Source organism: Canis lupus, chromosome 13 (assembly GCF_011100685.1).
Source record: "Canis lupus familiaris isolate Mischka breed German Shepherd chromosome 13, alternate assembly UU_Cfam_GSD_1.0, whole genome shotgun sequence".
In the NCBI taxonomy this organism is placed as follows: Eukaryota; Metazoa; Chordata; class Mammalia; order Carnivora; family Canidae; genus Canis; species Canis lupus.
In genome coordinates this window covers 326,858-349,225 of record NC_049234.1, presented here as the reverse complement: position 1 = coordinate 349,225, position 22,368 = coordinate 326,858, and the positions used below count along the sequence as shown (strand labels likewise).

The 22,368-nt window shown below is 43.0% G+C and overlaps 1 protein-coding gene across 6 annotated transcripts in view; it reads right to left on the bottom strand.

Annotated features, from left to right (window-relative positions):
* Positions 1 to 22,368, bottom strand: part of MATN2 (matrilin 2) — a 146,203-nt gene that overhangs the window by 52,698 nt on the left and 71,137 nt on the right. For 5 of the 6 annotated variants that reach the window (XM_038555132.1, XM_038555134.1, XM_038555137.1 and 2 more), the window contains exon 5: positions 19,257 to 19,379. The exons of the other annotated variant lie outside the window; for it this stretch is intronic. In XM_038555132.1, the coding sequence (XP_038411060.1) occupies positions 19,257 to 19,379 (123 nt within the window). The remainder of the gene's footprint in view (positions 1 to 19,256; positions 19,380 to 22,368) is intronic. 6 annotated transcript variants of the gene reach the window in all.

The following is a 22,368-nucleotide window of genomic DNA, read 5'->3' as shown; positions in this document are numbered from 1 at the left end:
GGCAGTCTGGAAACAGAGTCAGAGCTATTCATGGTGACTATTCATAGTCAGAGCTATTCAACGGACAAGAATCCCTTTTGGAAGGACATTTGACAGTGTTTACCATGGAAATGTGACCCAAAGAAATAATGGATAAAAGGGAGAGATTAACTATATGAAATAAGCTATTTATAGCAGCATTGTTTATGGTGACCAAAAAAAATCTGGAAAATTAAATGAACATTTAATAATGATAAATGGCTTAGTCATTAAGGAGAACATATCTTATCCTATTTCCCACTAATTTGTCAAATGTTTACTGAACACCTACCCCGGAGCCTAGCCCTGTGTTAGGGGCTAAGGACAGAGCAAAAAACAAAGATTCCAGTCCTCATGGAGCTTACAGTTGGATGATGGTGGTGGTGATCAAAAATAAAATAAGTAAATAAGATCGACTCCTAGAGGGTGAAGACCATTCTTGGGGAAAAAGAATAGAGACTTTGGGGAAGCGGGGCCTGGGTGGCTCAGTGATTGAGGGTCTGCCTTTGGCTCAGGGTGTGATCCCGGGGTCCTGAAATCGAGTCCCACATCAGGTTCCCCACAGGGAGCCTGCTTCTCCCTCTGTCTATGTCTCTCCCTCTCTCTGTGTCTCTCATGAATAAATAAAATCTTAGAAAAAAAAATAAAACCAAAATCACACCCTAAGAGGATAACAGCATACTTAACATAGTGATCAAAAGATGCAAAGGAAAAAGCCACAGAGTTTTATTTTTATTTTTTTTTGTGTGACACAGAGTTTTAAAAGCTAATAAATTGTGCTTATTGTGCTTATCCTTTTGCTTCCAGGCTTCATTAAGTTTTTGTCTAAAACTTTTTTTTCATTTTTATGACTTCACCTTCCTAAAAAGTTCCACTAGCACCTAACATTTGAGGATTTCATACACAAGTCATTGTGGGAACAGGACATTCACATAGTTGAAGGATCTGCATGTCATGGGACATTGGCCAGTTGCTGGAGTTGAGTCATAACATAAATAGTGCTCTAGCACCAAATTCTTCCAAAAGTTAACGTCTAATTGTTCAAGAACCATTGTAACATTATTCGAAAGTCATGGAGATGGAGAACCCTAAGACCAAGCTCTGGCTTGCACCCTGTCTGCACGTCACAGAAGTGAGCCATGTAGGGACCCACACCGACTTGTGTTAGTGGGTACCTCCCACCTCCAACCTCCCCAGGCTGGGCCTCATCTGCCATCCTAAAAATCTCCCAACCCCTGATATGGGTCTCTGCCATCTGTCAGCTCATCCTACCCCAGGCTACCTACTTTTAAGTGTCCCCACCAAAGAGAGGAGCTGCGACTCTGACTTCTAAGCTCTAGGACATGGACAATACTGCAATGATGAGTAGGCTGCTATTGATACCTAAAGTCAGAAACTCAGATTCTCCTTCTCTCTTGAAGCTTCTTCTTACACACCATGCGGTGGTCAGGGACTGAGCCAACCCATCTCTGTACCTCAGAGAGACACCAAAGCATGTTGGTTCCTTAATAGAGTGAGGACAGGTTAGAGGTTTTGCTGGGGCCTAAAATCTAAGCCATATAGTCCAAATTTGCATTTTTCCAGAATGCTCTAGAACATCCAGAGTTGGATTAGGCAGTTAATAGAGTTGTACAGAAGAAGCTATTTTAACTGACCTCCACTTAACCAACCCCTGATCAATCAATGCTTTTCATTTCCTCTGAAAATATGGGACCTGAGGCCCAGAGCATACTAAATGCTCAAGGCTGTTGGAACACCTGTGCTCCGCAACACCTGTGTTCTTTCCCTGTGGACTGACTGTATGTCCATAGAGCACTGGTTCTCAAAATGTGGTGGTGAACCAGCTGCAATAATCATACCTTGAACTCTTGTTAGTCATGCAAATTTTCAGGCCCTACTACAGACTTACTGAATTAGAAACTGGAATGGGGCCCAAGAATGTGTGTTTTAATAAGACCTCTAGATGCATGTTAAAATTTGAAAACCACTGCTAAAAAGAGACAAAATTGTTTTTGTTCCCAAACCTATACATGCCATTTATACATGTTATTATAATTAATGATACAGTAAAAGCCAATTAAATATAAGCATTAAAACAAACTGAGTTTTTAAACAAATAAAAACTAAATTGAAAGCACTGTTGGTGGGAATGTGAACTGGTGCAGCCACTCTGGAAAACTGTGTGGAGGTTCCTCAAAGAGTTAAAAACAGACCTGCCCTACGACCCAGCAATTGCACTGCTGGGGATTTACCCCAAAGATACAGATGCAATGAAACGCCGGGACACCTGCACCCCGATGTTTCTAGCAGCAATGTCCACAATAGCCACACTGTGGAAGGAGCCTCGGTGTCCATCGAAAGATGAATGGATAAAGAAGATGTGGTCTGTGTATACAATGGAATATTCCTCAGCCATTAGAAATGACAAATACCCACCATTTGCTTCGACGTGGATGGAACTGGAGGGAATCATGTTGAGTGAAGTAAGTCAATCGGAAAAGGACAAACATTATATGGTTTCATTCTTTTGGGGACTATAAAAAATAGTGAAATGGAATAAAGGAGAAAGGAGAGAAAATGAGTGGGAAATATCAGAGAGGGAGACAGAACAAGAGAGACTCCCAATTCTGGGAAACGAACAAGGGGTGGTGGAAAGGGAGGGGTGGGTGGGGGTGACTGGGTGGCGGGCACTCAGGGGGACACTTGATGGGATGAGCACTGGGTATTATGCTATATGTTGGCAAATTGAACTCCAATAAAAAAAAAAAGAGAAAGCTTTGGAAAGACTTAATTAAAAGCAATTTGCTAACCGAAATTGCCATAGAACCAGGCATGGATAAAACCTGCGAAAGACTAGGAAAATTTTCATTAAAATTTACAAGGATCCTGCCCTTAGATTGCTTTACAGAAGTCTTCAAATTCTTGCTCCAATTTAAGGAAACCAAAATTGAAAATCATGGACGATCCATTATTGGTATGCTTTATGCAAGAAAAAAATTTTTAGCCATAGATTTTAAAAATGAACTTAAAATTGGTACTTTTTAAAAGTGTAATTAAAGGTAATTCTAGGGCAACCCAGGTGGCTCAGCGGTTTAGCGCCACATTCAGCCCAGGGCGTGACCCTGGAGACCCGAGATGGGGTCCCACGTTGGGCTCCCTGCGAGGAGCCTGCTTCTCCCTCTGCTTGTGTCTCGAGCCTCTCCTTCTCTCTGTGTCTCTCATGAATAAATAAATAAAATCTTAAAAAAAAATAAAGGTAATTCTATTAAAAGTACATGTATTAAAAGTACATGTGTAATGTTTTCAATAAAAATAAAAAGGTTAAGATAGTTTTGGATATGTAGTTTTTTATGATTCCACTCTTTCAAAGACATTTTCCATCAATCCGCCAACCACAGGCTCAATCTCATGGGGTAAGAAGGCTTCTCCTGGACTTTGATTCTCCTGCTAGTCTTGCTTTTGTGTGTGTGCTGAGCAGTCTGTGGAACTGAAGGGGAGAGGAGGCATTGGCAAGGCGGGATTCAAGCATTCCTGGGCCTCAAGACCCTGGCCTATAAAACCAAAACGTGTCAAATCCCTCCTTGATTTGAGGGCCACTCACTGGCTGGCTGGCTGGCTACTGGGGGCAGCAGAGGAGGCCATCAGCACAAGGTTAGATGTGGAGGAGCCCACTTCAAGCATGTGAACCTAAAAGCTTTTTAAGACCAAGAGAGTTCCAGTCCATTCAACTCTGACACCCTTTGCCACATGCTTTGGGTTCTCTGCATAACTTCCTTGGTTGCAAAACTGTACTTGTAAGAAAAGAGGTGAAGTTTAGGGAGCAGATGTAGGGAGGTGCTCTATATGGCTAACTCAGAGATGCTTCCGCTGTTCCAAGTCTTCATCTCCTTCAATTGTTTTGCCTGATGTATCTATTCTCTCCTTTACAAGGAGAAAGGGTAATTCCCTGGCTTTGGGGAACTTGGCCCTCCAGATCACAAAGTGTTAACATCTCAGGGCTGGAAGCCTGTCTCTCTGTGTTCAGTCTCTGTCTAATATGTGAAAAATCACTCTGTGTCCAAGGATAAACGATACTTGGGTGCAAGGTAATAAAGCCTAAGATTGATGGTCTCTGATTTACAATCTGGTCACATTCCCGAGTTTTCTCAGCCTGCATCAGTCTGCAAGCGGATGGCATTAGTAGAAACATGATATTTCAAAGAGGAGCATTTGGGCTTTAAAGTTTGCTGATGACAGAGTAAGCAAAACCAAATCCATCATTAGAGAAATGGTAGAAGCAGTTGACTTACTGAGTATATGGCAGATACACACATAGAGTCAGATTCACAAAACCTCTCCTCCTCAGGGCACTACCAGATTTCTACATGCAGGATTTTGAAACTCAGAAAGTTTCTCATTGATATTGATAACAACAAGGAAGTGTTCTGGGCTGAATTGTCTTCCCCACCTGTTTAAATCCTAATCCCAATCATAATGTGACTGTATTTCGAGATAGGACCTTTAAAGAAGTGATTCAGGGGATCCCTGGGTGGCGCAGCGGTTTAGCGCCTGCCTTTGGCCCAGGGTGTGATCCTGGAGACCCGGGATCAAATCCCACATCGGACTCCCAGTGCATGGAGCCTGCTTCTCCCTCTGCCTGTGTCTCTGCCTCTCTCTCTCTCTCTCTCTCTCTGTGACTCTCATAAAAAAAAAAAAAAAAAAAAAAAAAAGTGATTCAATTAGGATGAGGCCATTCAGGTGGGCCCTAATCCGATCTGACTGGTGTCCTTATAAGAAGAGGAAATCTGGGGCCACTGGGTGGCTCAGTCAGTTGAAGTCTGTCTTCAGCTCAGATGATGATCCAGGGGTCCCAGGATGGAGCCCCACATCAGACTCCCTCTGCTTCTCCCTTTGCCCTTCACCTTACTCATGCTCACTCTCTCTTGCTTGTTCTCTTGCTCTCTCTCAAATAAATAAATAAAAATCTTAAAAAAAAGAAGAAGAGGAAATCTGGACACACAAAGGCACCAAGTATGTGTGTACACAGAAGAAGACCCCATGCAGAGGCAGTGGCTTTCTGCAAATCAAGGAGGGAGACCTCAGAAGAAACCAACCCTGCTGACACCTTGACCTTGGAATCTTAGCTTCCAGAACTGTGAGAAGATAAAGCTCTAATGTTAAAGCCATTCACTCTGTGGTTTTGTTATGGCAGCCCTAGCACACCAGTAGGGAGAAATCCAATACTTAACATCTTGGAAATGGAGGAGGTCATGCTTCAGACATGGATGGTTAGCTGATGAACTAAAATGCTGACCTTTGGGGGCGGGGAGCTGAGAAGATGGCAGAGGATAGGAGCCTCAACTCACCTGGCCCCACCAATTTACCCAGATTACTTTCAAACCATCCTGAAAACCTACGAATTTGGCCTGAGAGAACAGCTGGAATGCTACAGAGAGAAGGGTTTTCTTTTTCTTTTTTTTAAATTTGGTGTTCAGTTTGCCAACATATAGCATAACACCCAGTGCCCATCCATCAAGTGCCCCCCTGAGTGCCCGCCACCCAGTCACCCCCACCCCCCACCCTCCTCCCCTTCCACCGCCCCTAGATCCTTTCCCAGAGTTAGGAGTCTCTCATGTTCTGTCTCCCTTTCTGATATTTCCCACACATTTTTTCTCCCTTCCCTTTATTCCCTTTCACTATTTTTCATATTCCCCAAATGAATGAGACCATGTAATGTTTGTCCTAAAAGAAGGGTTTTAGCTTCTGACAAGGTATGAAGGCAGGAAAAAAAATAAGAAAAAGAATTATGTGGGGGAGGAGCCCCACGAGGAGCCGGGTAAAGCCCAGCCCGGGAGAAGCAGGAAGTTTAAAAAATCCGCACCAGATTCTTCCTGGACGGAAAGGTGCTCAGCCGGGAACTCGAGCCGAATCGAATCGAATCGAATCGAACCGCAGGAGGGGCAGTGAAGCCCCAGTGTCCCCCGCGTCGCTAAGAGCAAGTGCAGCCTGGGGTCAAGCGCGCTGCACCCGGCGGGCGACTCTCGGTGAGGAGCTGGGTCGCGCACCCGGCGGGGCCTCGGGGGGCAGCCGGTCCGTCGGGCGGGGGCGCCGGCAGGGGGGGCGCTGCCTCGCTGCCTTCAGGAGCTGCGACCTGGGAGCGCGATCCCAGCCCACGATCCTGCGCTCCCCCGGGCCAGGCGGAGGCGGGGAGGGCCCAGGACCGGGAGGACGCTCCTGCCGCGGGGCGCCCCCGAGCTGTGCGCATCGGCGCCCCGCGCCGCCCCGGGAGCGTCCAGGCCAGGGCGGACTGGGGGCTGCGGGAGTTACTGGGGGAGCTGGCTCCAGAGCTGGAGACCTGGCCGCGGACAGTGGTGCTGTTCCTCCTGGGCTCACCCGGTGCCTGGGAGGGGCGGGGCCGCCAGGGGACATCTCTGCCAGGTGCACACACCTGAGAATCAGGGCCGCAGGTCCTTCCCCCAGAAGACCAGCTGGAAGGACCGGGAAGAGCAAGTTCTTGACCAAGCGGCACTGGAAAGGGGAAGTCGAGGGATTTATAGTATGCAGAACCAAAGGGTACCCCTCCTATTTTTTTTTAAGATTTTATGTATTTTTTCTTCCTTTTTCCAGTACAACTTGTTTTTATCAGACTGTAAATTTCCAATTTTTTTCTCTTTTCCTATCTTAACTACAATATTTTAACACCTCTTCTTTTTAAAAAATTTTATTTATTTATTCATGAGAGACACACAGAGAGAGACAGAGAGACAGAGGCAGAGACATAAGCAGAGGTAGAAGCAGGCTCCATGCAGGGAGCCCGACTGGGGACTCGATCCGGGGTCTCCAGGACCAGGCCCCAAGCCGAAGGTGGCCCTAAACCGCGGAGCCACTCGGGCTGCCCATACCTCTTCTTTTTAAGATTCTTCTTTTTTGATTCTCATATTTCTACAATTACAGGTCCTAGATATATTTTCCACTTCTAGATTCCCTTCAACATACTCAACTTAATTCTGGGAGATATACAAGATATGTTTTTTTGTTTTGTGTTGTTTTCTCTGCCTCATTTTGTTCTACAAAGGCAGATGTTAATACCTTCTAAAACATGACCAGCATGTACCCAGAGCCAAGTGGTATACCGTGCTGGTTCATTCTGTAAGACTCCTCATTCCCATTCTGCCCCCCTCTTTTATCTTATTTATATTTTGGTGGTCAATTTTGGGGTCTTTCACAGTATTTCTGCTTTATATAAATTTGGGACTGAGCATCTTCTAACATACAGAACTTAATATGCTCAGAAACAAGAGGATCACCCTCTAGAACCCCTCAGGTAGACTACATTCTCTTTCCACTACAACTTCTTCACCACCACCATCTCCCAATCCCCCCTTTTTATCTTCTCCTTCTTTTTACTTTATTCTTATTTTTTCTCTTCTTCTTTGGGATTCTTGGCCTTTTATTTTTCACTACTTTGTTTTAAGATTTGTTTTTCACTTTAGTGGTCCTTTTGTTTTATATCGTTCTGATCTTTGTTTTCAATTTCTGGTCTCTGACCTCAGCAGAAACATCTAGGGTGAAATTTACTTAGGTCGTGGTAGATATTCATGACTCAGCCCACTCATACAGCCACTCTGCACTGAGCAAAATGACTAGAAATGACTTTTTTTTTTTCACCACAAAAGAAAGACTCAGAAACAGTACTCTGCCACAGAGTTACAGAATTTGGATTAAAATTTGATGTCGGAAAGCCAACTCAGAAACACAATTAAAAAGCTACTGGTGGCTCTGGAAGAAAGCATAAAGGAATCAAGAGACTTCATGCCTGCAGAATTTAGATCTAATCAGGCAGAAATTAAAAATCAATTAAATGAGATGCAATCCAAACTCGAGGTCCTAATGACAAGGGTTAATGAGGTGGAAGAAAGAGTGAGTGACATAGAAGACAAGTTGATGGCAAGGAAGGAAGCTAAAGAAAAAGAGAAAAACAACTAAAAGACCATGAGGAAAGATTAAAGGAAATAAATGATAACCTCAGAAGGAAAAATCTACGTATAATTGGGGTTCCAGAGAGCGCTGAGAGGGTCAGAGGGCCAGAATGCATATTTGAACAAATCATAGCTGAGAACTTCCCTAATTTGGGGAGGGAAACAGGCACTCAGATCCAGGAGATAGAGAGGTTCCCGCCCCCCCCCCCCAAGTCAATAAAAAACCGTTCAACACCTTGACATTTAATAGTGAAACTTGCAAATTCCTAAGATAAAGAGAAGATCCTTAAAGCAGCAAGAGAAAAGAGATCCCTAATTTCTATGGGGAGAAATCTCAGATTAACAGCAGACCTCTCCACAGAGACCTGGCAGGCCAGAAAGGGCTGGCAGGATATATTCAGGGTCCTAAATGAGAAGAACATGCAGCCAAGATACTTTATCCAGCAAGGCTCTCATTCAGAATAGAAGGAGAGATAAAGAGCTTCCAAGATAGGCAGAGACTGAAAGAATATGTGACCACCAAACCAGCTCTGCAAGAAATATTAAGGGGGACCCTGTAAAAGAAAGAGGAAGCCCAAAGAAATAATCCACAAAAACAAGGACTGAATAGGTATTATGAGGACCCTAAATTCATATCTTTCAATAGTAACTCTGAATGTGAATGGGCTAAATGATCCCATCAAAAGACACAGGGTTTCAGACTGGATAAAAAAGCAAGACCCATCTATATGCTGTCTACAAGAGACTCATTTTAGACCTAAGGACACCTCCAGCCTGAAAATGAAAGTTGGAGAACCATTTACCATTCAAATGGTCCTCAAAAGAAAGCTGGGGTAGCCATCCTTATGTCAGATAAATTAAAGTTTATCCCAAAGACTGTAGTAAGAGATGAAGAGGGACACTATATCATACTTAAAGGATCTATCCAACAAGAGGACCTAACAATCATGAATATTTTTGTCCTGGATGCAGGAGCTGCCAAGTATATAAATCAATTAATAACCAAAGTTAAGATGTATTTTGATAATAACACACTGCTAAAGTCTCCTATGAGACTTCAGCAGAGCACTTTCTGCAAATGACAGATCTTCTAAGCACAGCATTTCCAAAGAAACAATAGCTCTAAATGATACACTGGACCAGATGGATTTCACAGATATATACAGAACTTTCCATCCAAGTGCAACTGAATACACATTCTTCTCAAGTGCACATGTAACTTTCTCCAGAATAGACATACTGGGCCACAAATCAGGTCTCAACCAATACCAAAAGACTGGGATTGTCCCCTGCATATTTTCAGACCATAATGCTCTGAAACTTGAACACAATCACAAGAAGAAATTTGGAAGAAACTCAAACACGTGGAGGTTAAATACCATCCTGCCAAACTATGAAAGGGTCAACCAGGAAATTAGAAAAAATTAAAAAGATTCATGGAAAATAATAAAAATGAATATATAACCATTCAAAATGTTTGGGATACAGCAAAAGCAGTCCTAAGAGAGAAATAAATCACAATACAAGCATCCCTCAAAAAATTGTAAAACACTCAAATGCACAAGCTAACCTTGCACCTAAAGGAACTGGAGAAAGAACAGCAAATAAAACCTACACCAAGCAGAAGAAGAGAGATAATAAAGATTTGAGCAGAACTCAATGAAATAGAGACCAGAAGAACTATAGAACAGATCAACAAAACCAGGAGTTGGTTCTTTGAAAGAATTAATAAGATAGATAAACCATTAGCCAGCCTTATTAAAAAGAAAGGAGAAAAGACTCAAATTAATAAAATCATGAATGAAAAAGGAGAGATCACAGCCAATACCAAGGAAATACAAATGATTTTAAAAACGTATTATGAGCAGCTATACGCCAATAAATTAGGCAATCTAGAAGAAATGGACACATTTCTGGAAGACCACAAATTACCAAAACTGGAACAGGAAGAAATAGAAAACCTGAACAGGCCAATAACCAGTGAGAAAATTGAAGCAGTCATCCAAAACCTCCCAAGACACAAAAGTCCAGGGCCAGATAGCTTCCTAGAGGAATTCTATCAAACGTTTAAAGAAGAAACCATACCTATTCTACTAAAGCTGTTCTGAAAGATAGAAAGGGATGGAATATTTCCAAACTCGTTTTGAGGCCAGCATCACCTTAATTCCAAAACCAGACAAAGACCCCACCAAAAAGAATTATAGACCAATATCTCTGATGAACATGGATGCAAAAATTCTCAACAAGATACTATCCAATAGGATTCAACAGTACTTTAAGAGGATTATTCACCATGACCAAGTGGGATGTATCCCCGGGATGCAAGGCTGGTTCAACACTTGTAAAGCAATCAAGATGATAGATCATATCAACAAGAGAAAAATGAGAACCATATGATCCTCTCAATAGATGCAGAGAAAGCATTTGACAAAATACAGCATCCATTCCTGATCAAAACTCTTCAGAGTGTAGGGATAGAGGGAACATTCCTCAATATCTTAAAAGCCATCTACGAAAAGCCCACAGCAAATATTCAGAATGGGGAAACACTTAGAGCCTTTCCTCTAGATCAGGAACATGACAGGGATGTCCACTCTCACCCCTGCTATTCAACATAGTTCTAGAAGTCCTAGCCTCAGCAATCAGACAACAAAAAGACATTAAAGGCATTCAAATTGGCAAAGAAGAAGTCAAACTCTCCCTCCTCACAGATGACATGATACTGTACATAGAAAACCCAAAGACTCTACCCCAAGATTGCTAGAACTCATACAGCAATTTGGTAGCGTGGCAGGATACAAAATCAATGCCCAGAAATCAGTGGCATTTCTATATACTAAAAATGAGTCTGACGAAAGAGAAATTAAGGAGTCAATCCCATTTACAATTGCACCCAAAAGCATAAGATACCTAGGAATAAACCTAACCAAAGAGGTAGAGGATATATACCCTAAAAACTACAGAACACTTCTGAAGGAAATTGAGGAAGACACACAGAGATGGAAAAATATTCCATGCTCATGGATTGGAAGAATTAATATTGTGAAAATGTCAATGTTACCCAGGGCCATTTACATATTCAATGCAATCCCTATCAAAATACCATGGACTTTCTTCAGAGAGTTGGAACAAATCATCTTAAGATTTGTGTGGAATCAAAAAAGACCCCGAATAGCCAGGGGAATATTAAAAAAGAAAACCAGTGCCAGGGGCATCACAAGGTTGGATTTCAAGCTGTATTACAAAGCTGTGGTCATCAAGACACTGTGGCACTGGCACAAGAACAGACACATAGGTAAATGGAACAGAATAGAGAACCCAGAAATGGGCCCTCAACTCTATGGTCAACTAATATTTGACAAAGCAAGAAAGACTATTCACTTTCGGCAAAAGGACAGTCTCGTCAATAAATGGTGCTGGGAAAATTGGACAGCCACGTGCAGAAAAATGAAACTAGACCATTCTCTTATACCATACACAAAGATAAATTCAAAATGGATGAAAGATCTAAGTGTGAAACAAGAATCCATCAAAATCCTAGAGGAGAACACAGGCAACACTCTTTTTGAACTTGGCCACAGCAACTTCTTGCAAGATATATCTATGAAGACAACGGAAACAAAAGCAAAAATGGACTATTGGGACTTGATCAAGATAAAAAGCTTCTGCACAGCAAAAGAAACAGTCAACAAAACTAAAAGAAAAAACAACCTACAGAATGGGAGAAGATATTTGCAAATGACCTATCAGATAAAGGGCTAGTTTCCAAGATCTATAAAGAACTTATTAAACTCAACAGCAAAGAAACAAACAATCCAATCATGAAATGGGCAGAAGATGTGAACAGAAATTTCACCAAAGAAGACATACATATGGCCAACAAGCACATGAGAAAATGCTCTGCATCACTTTCTGTCAGGGAAATACAAATCAAAACTACCATGAGATCCCACCTCATACCAGTGAGAATGGCGAAAATTAACAAGACAGGAAACCACAAATATTGGAGAGGATGTGGAGAAAGGGGAACCCTCTTACACTTTTGGTGGGAATGTGAACTGGTGCAGCCACACTGGAAAACTGTGTGGAGGTTCCTCAAAGAGTTAAAAATAGACCTGCCCTACGACCCAGCAATTGCACTGCTGGGGATTTACCCCAAAGATACAGATGCAGTGAAACGCCAGGACACCTGCACCCCGATGTTTCTAGCAGCAATGTCCACAATAGCCACACTGTGGAAGGAGCCTCGGTGTCCATCGAAAGATGAATGGATAAAGAAGATGTGGTCTGTGTATACAATGGAATATTCCTCAGCCATTAGAAATGACAAATACCCACCATTTGCTTCGACGTGGATGGAACTGGAGGGAATCATGTTGAGTGAAGTAAGTCAATCGGAAAAGGACAAACATTATATGGTTTCATTCTTTTGGGGACTATAAAAAATAGTGAAATGGAATAAAGGGGAAAGGAGAGAAAATGAGTGGGAAATATCAGAGAGGATGACAGAACATGAGAGACTCCTAATCTGGGAATCGAACAAGGGGTAGTGAAAGGGGAGGTAGGAGGCAGGGGGGAAGGTGTGCCTGGGTGATGGGCACTGGGGGGCACTTGACGGGATGAGCACTGGGTGTTATACTATATGTTGGCAACTCAAACTGCAGTAAAAAATATACAAAAAAATGCTGACCTCGATAAAACTTTTTTTAAAAAAGATTTATTTATTTATTTATGATAGACATAGAGAGAGAGAGAGAGAGGCAGAGACACAGGAGGAGGGAGAAGCAGGCTCCATGCCGGGAGCCCGACGTGGGACTCGATCCCGAGACTCCAGGATTGCGCCCTGGGCCAAAGGCAGGCGCTAAACCGCTGAGCCACCCAGGGATCCCCTCGATAAAACTTTTTAAATGTAGCACACATCTGACATACTATTCAAGGCAAGCATTCATAAGAAGACAAGAATTCATAAAGGTTATAGAAATTCAGGGGCACCTGGGTGGCTCAGTCAGTTAAGTATCTGGTTCTTGGTTTCAGCTCAGGTCATGATCTCAGGGTTGTGAGATTGAGCCCCACATTGGGCTCACACTCAGCATTGAGTCTGCTTGAATTTCTCTCTCTCCCTCCTCCTCTGCACCTTCCTCCTCCCCTCCCTTGCACTCATATGCCCTCTCTTTCTCTCTCTCTCTGAAATAAATTAATTTTAAAAATATTTATTTATTTATTTATTTATTTATTAAAATCTTTAAATAAAAAGGATATGTAAATTCAGATTCAGCTAATTTTTATCAGTTTCCCATGTATCAGACAATATAATGATAGTAGTAATATTTTTTTAAAATTTTTATTTATTTTATGATAGTCACACAGAGAGAGAGAGATGCAGAGACACAGGCAGAGGGAGAAGCAGGCTCCATGCACCAGGAGCCCGATGTGGGATTCGATCCCGGGTCTCCAGGATCGCGCCCTGGGCCAAAGGCAGGCGCCAAACCGCTGCGCCACCCAGGGATCCCTGATAGTAGTAATATTAACAAACACACAGCACTGTTTCAACGCCTCACATGTATTAACTGATTGAACCCTCACAGCAATCATTTGAGGCAGGTATTATTGTTATCCTCGATTTCCAGATAAAGTCATTGAAACAGAGACAAGTTAAGAGACTTATAAAATGTGATAACAATAGTACTTATCTAATATGCTTGTTGAAATTATACATAAAGTATTTCAAACAGGTGTTAGGACTTAGTAACATTCAATAAATATAGATTATATCACCCTGCGTCTTTATTCAGATAAAATTTAATTTGGGGGTTAAGAAATACCTTAATGCTATTCATTTGTCCCACAACCATTTATTGAGCAGTTACTCTACATCAGGCTTTGTGTTAAACCCTGCATGGTAATGACAAGCAGATACTATACATAAGATATCTTAGAAGGCAGAAAGGAGAAGCCAAGCTTTTAGCAGTGATTACTTCTAGGAAGTGAAACTGAAGAGGAATGACTTCCAGGTTTTGACTTTATACACAGCTATACCCTGACAATTTTTTTAATATGCAAAAATTGATTTTGTAATTGAAAAAGCAATCAAGGGAACAGGATTTTTTTTGAAAAAAATACATGACTGCCTGAGATTGTGATCAATCACTCAGCTTCAGTCAATGTATTGAAACATACTGCAAGTCTACTCTGTGAAAGATGAAAAGTACAATCATTGAATTCTGTCCCCAAAGGTTTAGAATCTGCTTATGCAGATAAGATGCAAACAGGACCAAAGTTACCCCCAAAGACAAGACATTTGGTAAACACCAGATTGAACAAGTATAGCAGAAAATTGACACTTAAAGGTAGAGATAAATGGCCTTTAAAAAATGCAGTGCTGGGTGGAAATTAATGCAGTTTTAGAGGTAGATGATGAAGTACAAATAGAGGGAACTCAATTAAAGCAAAAAGGGGATCTAGGTTGGGAATCCACCCTCCATCACCTGAATGTGGAAATAAATTCAATATCATCCTGAATGAAATGAGCAGTTAGGGAAATGGTACTCTAACACTAGAATTTAATGTCCCTCTAACTCAAAAATGGAAATGCTGTCTTGAAAAGTCCTGAGTTTGGCTAAGAATTGAATTTCCATGCAGGTCACAGTCATAATTCTGGGATGAGTCAAAGTACGAGAATCACAGCTGTGGAGGTGCTGAGACCAAAGCCCCACTGCATCCATTCACCAGTACGTGGATGTAATGAATTTCTATCACACATCTTTAAATAAATAACTTAGATTTGCTGCCCCCCACTCCCATCATCCAGCCCTCCTCCTGAAATCTGATCATTATCAGTGGGCTTCTGGTCATCCTTGTGTCCCTTGTGGCCAGCAGGATGCCTGGCAGAGAGTTTGGAAATGTTTGCTGAGATGAATCAGTGACTCAAATCAATGGCTTATTTTCTAAGTTCTGTTCCCTTTGGCCTCACTGGAGCATGACATCAATACATTGACCTGACCTAGAAATTTTCTTTCCCATCATAGTTATATGACTCCCAATTCTTTCGCCACCCTGGCCCCCACCTGAGGCTGTTCCTTCATGGATATGTTTCCTGCCTCATCTGTCTCTCCTGCTCCCCACATGTGGCTCAGGCCTTCACTCTCTCCTTAATCCATACTTCAGGGTAGACAGGAAATGATAATAATGATATACACTATGATAAGGGTAATAATGGCCTCATGTGTATTAGAAACTTGGCTCCTTACCTTATTTAATCCCACGACACTCTGTGATGTAGGTATTATTACTCTATAACATGGATGAGGAAATGGAGGCTCAAAAATGAAATGACCCATGACTGGTGAGCTGCAGAACTGGGATTGGAGCCCAGGTCTCACTGTACTTAAGTTCAAAACAAACAAACAAACACACAAATACATATTTAAAATGAAAACTAGGGACACCTGGGTGACTTAGCGGCTTAATGTCTGTCTTTAGCTCAGGGCGTGATCCTGGGGTCCTGGGATCGAGTTCTGCATCGGGCTCCCCACAGGGAGCCTGCTTCTCCCTCTGCCTGAGTCTCTGCCTCTCTCTGTGTCTCTCGTGAATAAATGAATAAAATCTTTAAAAAAAAAAAAGAAAGAAAATCTGGTATTAAAAAAAAAAAAGTGAAAACTAAGTGGAAATGAAAATGTAGAAAGAAAAGCACTGTGCTGCTTCCAGGCTGCATGGTTGGTTCTAACCTCCTTTCATTGTGAGCTTCTCTGTTCTCCTTTCTGACACATTCTTGTCAGGGTCGCACCTCAACTTCAAACTCGCCTTGTCAGGGTCTCATCTCAACTTCGAACTCACCTGTCTACTCATTGTCCATCAGAGTCATGGAAGCTCAGACTCAGGAGCAACTTCTGACTTTTCCTCTACCCCTTTATTTATAGCACCTTGTCATCACTTACTCCTTCCCTCCAGGCCCTTGTCACCTCTCCTCTGAGGACCACCAGTCTCCTAACTGGTCTTTCCATCCCTCACCATCTTCCTTCTGGAATCCGTCCTGAAGTTCACCATGAGATTACGTTTCCTAAAATGAGGCTTTGCATGTGTCACTCCCAGTTAGAAGCCCTTCGTGTCTCTCTTCCAGAGATAAGGTCTAGACTTTTTAGCCTGATTTTCAAAGCCCTGAACCCTATGGTTCCACCTGGTATTTCAGCTTCATCTTCTACTTCACACCTGCAGGAACTCTCTGCCCAACAGAGTTGGTCTCTTCCACTGTTTAAGCCAGGCTGGCCTTAACTAGAATGAACCTATAATTTATCCCTCAGAAGAGAACCCATTTGAAAGTGAAAGGAAGGGCTATTGAGAATTGAGCCAACAGGCAAAAACTGGGATCATGCTGGATTAACTGGGATTTATGGTCACCATATTCTTAATGTTCCCATCCACATAGAGGCCACCCAGACCAGCTGCTGATGGAATGCTTCCAGAGTCCCTATCAGCCTTTGCTTCTCTAAATTTCCCAAGTCTGATACCTGGGGTCTCCATCTCGGACAAGCCCCTTCAGACTGCTGTCCTCAGGGTAGATTGCCTGCTTAGCTTTCAGGTCAGCATTCCTGTGACGGTCTCTCCCTCATCTACCATCTCCCAGGAACAAGGCCTGCCCCTCCTAACCCAGCCTCAGCCCTCAAGCTTTGAGAGCACTGCCACATGCCTCCTCTTGTCTCAGACACTTGCCCAAAAGCTACCCTTCCTTCCTTGCCCAGATTTTTCCCATCCTGGCCATCAGAATGACATTCTTCTGTGACCTTCTGTAGCCTCTCTTACTCCCACCATTTGCTTTGCACTGAGCCTAGCCCCATCAAGCAGCATTTGATCTTCTGGAGATTTGCTCGGTCTCTCTGACCAAAGCAACTGGCAACAAAGGACCACCACAGCTTAATCATCTCACTCCCAGCCTCCAACAGGTCAGGTGCTTGGCTGAAGATGATAATGATAGGAACCATCTGATCGATGAGGCCTAGGTCACACACAGTCTCTCCCATTTTCCCATTCTTCTGCCTCAACACCCCATGTGAGGAAAGGCAGATATTCTTACATGCTGATAACAGCAGCAAGAGAAATGCCCATCTTTATTTTTTTAAAGATTTTATTTATTTATTCATGAGAGACACAGAGAGAGAGGCAGAGACACAGGTATAGGTAGAAGCAGGTTCCCTGTGGGGAGCCCAGTGTGGGACTCTATCCCAGGACCCCAGGATCATAACCTGAGCCAAAGGCAGATGCTCAACCACTGGGCGATCCAGGTGCCCCAAGAAATGCCCATCTGTCATAAACACAGCCCACGACAGCTCCTTGGCAAACACAGCTTCTACTCTCATGCTTGCTGCTCTTCCACAAGTATCAAATCCCAAAAGTGCCAGCAAAACCCTTAGAGACACAAAAGTTATCTAGTACACAGGGTGATTATGCAATTAATTGGCAACACAGAAAACTGACTTCCTCACCACTGTCTAGTTTCCCGTGGGCCAAGGCAGGCCTCCTGCCCCAGCCACAGCCCCTGCTGCCCCTGCTACATCTACTCCCTGTCACCCACACCAGCCCTGGGCCTTCCCTGCTCCTTCCCTCACCCAGTTAACCAGACACCCTAACTCTTTTCCTGAATCTTATCCACTGGCCTTATTCCCAATGGCCTAATTTCCTTCTGACCCAACAGCCCCCAAAGTTTCTACCCATTTAACAACTGGTAAGGGGAAAAAAAAACAAAATAAACAGTATGACCTCATTTTTTAAACATTAACAAAATGTTTTAAATTAGATATTTTTATAAGTTTTTTTCAAGATTTTTATTTATTTAGAGAGTGTGTTGTGTGTACATGTGCATACACAAGCAAGAGGAAAGGCAGAAGGAGAGGGGGAGAGAGAAGCTCAAGCAGACTGTGCTGAGGGGCTCAATCTCGTGACTCTGAGGTCAGGACTTGAGCCAAAATCAAGAGTCAGCCGCTTAACCCACTGAGCCACCCAGGTGCCCCTTGAATTAGATATTTGTATGGGGGAAAGTCTGGCAGAAAAATACAACAAACTATTTAAAGTGATTTTTCTCATCTGTTTAATCCTTATCCTCAATGAAAGTATATTACTTGCATAATATATACCGATTTCATTTGTGGACTTCAATGAGGGCAGTTTTCATTCCCATGAGTGTGTAAAAACAAGCAAACTAGCCCATTCTATTCTCACCTGTGAAGAAGGTGCCACCTGTACTTTTCATTTTGTGGCTTTTTTCCTTTCACATCCTTAGCTAAGAATCAAAGTGTGCTGGAAAGTGTGAATTCTATGTGCAATATAATCATCACTCACTGTGAAAAGAGACATAACAAGACACTCTGAGAACAATGGGATAAGGAAGAGAGAATGGAGGGTTTGGAGCCAGAATATATAGGTTCCAGTCTTTCCCTTGTGTTGCTTCCAGATTTGTGACCTTATAAGTACTGAATTCAGTTCATTGAATATCTACTGCTTGCCAGGCACCGTTTGGTAGATGAAGAATGAATGAGATCGTGCAAGTTTAAGGGGCCTTGTAGACAACCGGGAGGTGGCCTTAGGGACGTGCTGTCCTGCTCTCCAGGTGCCAAGGAGAATCACTGTCCTTCACTGAAGAAATCAGATGCCACTCCCACCCCTCCCACCTCTCACTGGGTCACACAACGTGGAGTTGCCCAAGTGGGAAGCCACTCAACTGATTGCAAGCTGCTGCCTGAAATTCCAAGCACTGCCCTGGCCACTTATTCCCTGGGCTTGCATTCCAGGCAACTGTTCCTTTTCTCTGGCAATGGTGTCTTCTTGCATACAGCTGGGCTCTTACTCCTGGTGGTCACTTGGACCACTCAACTGCAGATCCATACTGAGGAGGATGGCCACCTACATTTTTGAGGGGCCACTCACCGATCTTGCCTGGCAACAAGTGAATCTCCTGCGCCACACGTGAGTGATGCAGAAGCCAGGCCATCCCAAACAGCCTCTGCATTTGATGAAACCCTGCCCAGTCCTTTTCAGGGGACGCAGTATATAAAGCGATAATTATATTGACAGAGACTATCAGAAATATGCCTTGGGCTGAGGACCTAGAATGAGAAGATGCTAGCCTCAGCCATAAGTGATGTCTTCAAAGTTCAAATTCTAACAACTGGACCTGAGCACCGAGCACTTAGCTGAAAGTCATAGGAGAACCTGAGATCCGTGGGAGGCCCTTGTACCCCCTTGCCATGTTCAACCAGCCCCTCCTCACTGACAAGGCTGAGGAGTACTCACCCGCACACGTCTTCCCGTCCTCAGCCAGTGTGAAGCCGCTGTAACACTGGCAGACAAAGGAGCCGAGCACATTGACACAGAGCTGCTCACACCCATGGGCCTTGGCCGCACACAGATCCTGGACTGGGGCAGAGGGGCGCCATTAGAACACGACTCAAGGAGATGACCCTTGGCATGTGGCCAGGCCACAAGCACTTGTTAAACTCACTTTCAAAATCCCTTTCCACTGGAATTCTACCATCCAGAGACAATTGCTGTTAACATTTTGATGCCTTTCTATGTATAAATAAAAAGCATATCTTTAAAAGTTGGAATCATTCAACTCTATTAAATGCACTGAAGAATTTCAAGTTAACACCGGGTTTTGTCTTTTCCTCATATTCATGGAAATGCTCCGAAACACTTTGATGACTCCTGAGAACTGTAAGGTATCACAAGCAAGCCTTTGTACTCGTCTGCATCAGGTACCATTCCTGTTCTTTGAGAATGAAAAGGCTTTGCAACCCCAGTCTCACCAGTGTACCTGGGATAGTCTGGCACAGCTTTTGACATTTTGCAGAGGGGGAAGCTGAGAGAGAGCACAGTGAAAAGACCTGCTATTCACCCCTACCGCCAAAATGGCAGGTCCCAATTCTGCATCTGTCCTTTGGGACATCCTTCTCATTCCATTTGTCTACCACAACCATTTTTAGAAATCCTCTTTGAGCTCCATTTCTTCACGCCAGTAGCAAATGAGGAAAATGTGAAGCCAAAGAGGTATTAAAGATTACTAGGGAGATATGGAGTTATTACCAGGCCCATTTGAGTCAAATATTTATGATGTTCTGAGCCCTGGCTCTTCACACAAATGCAATGTAAGAATGTGCTCACAGGAATGCACTTACTGCAAGGAAACTAAAAATATATCAGAGAGCGAAAAGGTTAAACACATTTTCAATCCATCACTGACTCTGTCTCTTCTTTGCAAGAAAACAGGCTGACATGATGTGATTTCTCAGAAAGGAAAATTGCTTGGTTTTGTAACTAGCTCTTCCAGTGATTTTACCATTAAAGTTGAAGAAAACCAAAGGGCATTCATTAAAGGGATCAAATATGTTAAAAGAGTTTTCTCTGGTTAAAAGTTATTCACTATGATGAAAACTCAATTAACTAGAAAGCTTGATTGATCCCCGAGTCTAATGCCTACACTTTAATGTAATCTCCAGTATCATTGTTTTATTGTTTATTATGCTTTTAGATAAATATAAAATATTAAATTGATAAGAAGATAAAAGCTGATTCATTCATCACTTCTGTCAAATGCACTATATCATTTTTAAAAATAAAATCTGCATCATTACATTAAAAAATGTTAATGTCCAAGATTGTACAAACAGGGACTCTGGCTTTCATGTACTAAAAGAAGTATTTTCATTCCCAAATTGATAAAGTAGATGAAGAAAATTATAGATGCAAGTTCTATCTCTTACCAGTATATTTATAGCTTAGATTTTCAATTGGGAACTCCAATAGAGATTTCCAGTGGATTCAGATAGAAAAAAGACACCAAGAACCTCACATAAAAATCATAGTGAATAATTAATGACGAAACCTACTGTTCATTACAAGCCTACGCCAGAGATCTAAGAAAAATCTGAATCATAGGATACTCTTCATCTGTTCAGTAAATGAAGTACCTCCTTTGTTTCAGGCATTGGGGGATACAGCAGTGAACCAAACAGACGAAGTGCCTCCTGCTGTCACCCAGCTGTATTCTAGGAGTTAGTAAAGAGAAGTTCTAGAAAGATCATTTCTGATTGAAAGAATAGCAAATGCAAAGGTCCTGAGGTAGAACAAACTAGCCCCATGGTCAAGAGTAGATTGGAAAAAGCTGGCAGGTAAGAGAATGGAGAAAGAGAAAAGCACTCTGGGCTGAGGGAGCAGTGTGAGTAAATGTGCAGAAATGAGGAAAACGGGACAGGCATGATAGCTGAATTCCGCACTGGGAATTCCAAGGGAAGTAGCAGGAGGGAAGGACAGCTGACACTAGATGATAGAGCGCCGGAAGGCAGGCTGAGAAATCAATCCTGTTCAGCAGGCGAACTGGACCAGTCAGGGTAAAATCCATCAAGAGGGAGAGAGAGGATTCCACCTGAGCTGACCTTTAAAAGGTGGGATCTGGCGGTTCCTTTAGAAACCTAAAGGGCTTCTAGCTGTTAAATAAAAATTAGTGCTTTGTTTGGGAATAGTGGCAAGTTTTTTTGAATTCCATGCTGAAGGAGCTTTGATTTGCTTGCACATTGATGGAAAAATCAACCTCCTGGTACAAGGATCTTCAATTGTTCTTCAGAGCCAGAGCCTGCCGCCTCCCCTGCAAGCTACCTCACATCCCTGCACTTCTCCCCTTGGCATCTCTCACCATGTTAAGTGCATAGGCGTTTATGCAGGCATGTATTTACTGTGTCTCCCTTGCTCCACTCCCTGCTCCCTGATGGGGAGGAGGAAGAGCCTGCATAAAGCCTCGTGGCTGGAGGTCACCACAGGACACTGGAACAATCTACAGCCCTGAACCCTAAGGCCATCTCTGGAGGTGGGGGGGCAAGGGCTTCATCACCTGGGTCTGCCTCCCTTCTCTGCTCTGGCTGCTGCTTTACCTCCATTGGGGGCCAGCAGGAAGCCTATCTAATGCTGGTTAGAAAGGCGTGGTGGGAGTACAGGGGATTTTTATTCTTACTTAGAATGATCTGCCTTCAAATTTTCTTTTTTTTTTTTTAAAGATTTTATTTATTTATGAGAGACACAGAGAAAGAGAGAAAGAGAGACACAGGCAGAGGGAGAAACAGCCTTCAAGCAGGGAGCCTGATGTGGGACTCCATGCCAGAGTCCTGGAATCATGCCCTAAGCCAAAGGCAGACGCTCAGCCACTGAGCCACCCAGGGGTCCATGCTTTCAAATTTTCTGACACGAGTTTAGAACGTGAGCTTTTGTAATAATAGAAAACCCTCCAACAGGTTACAAAGGAATCCCTTTGAAAGCAGCATTTTGAAAGCAATGAACCAAGACCTTGAGGCAGTCATCTTTTTCTCCACAATACTTCTCCCAAAGGGGTAGGTAGAGAGGCAATGCTTATTTC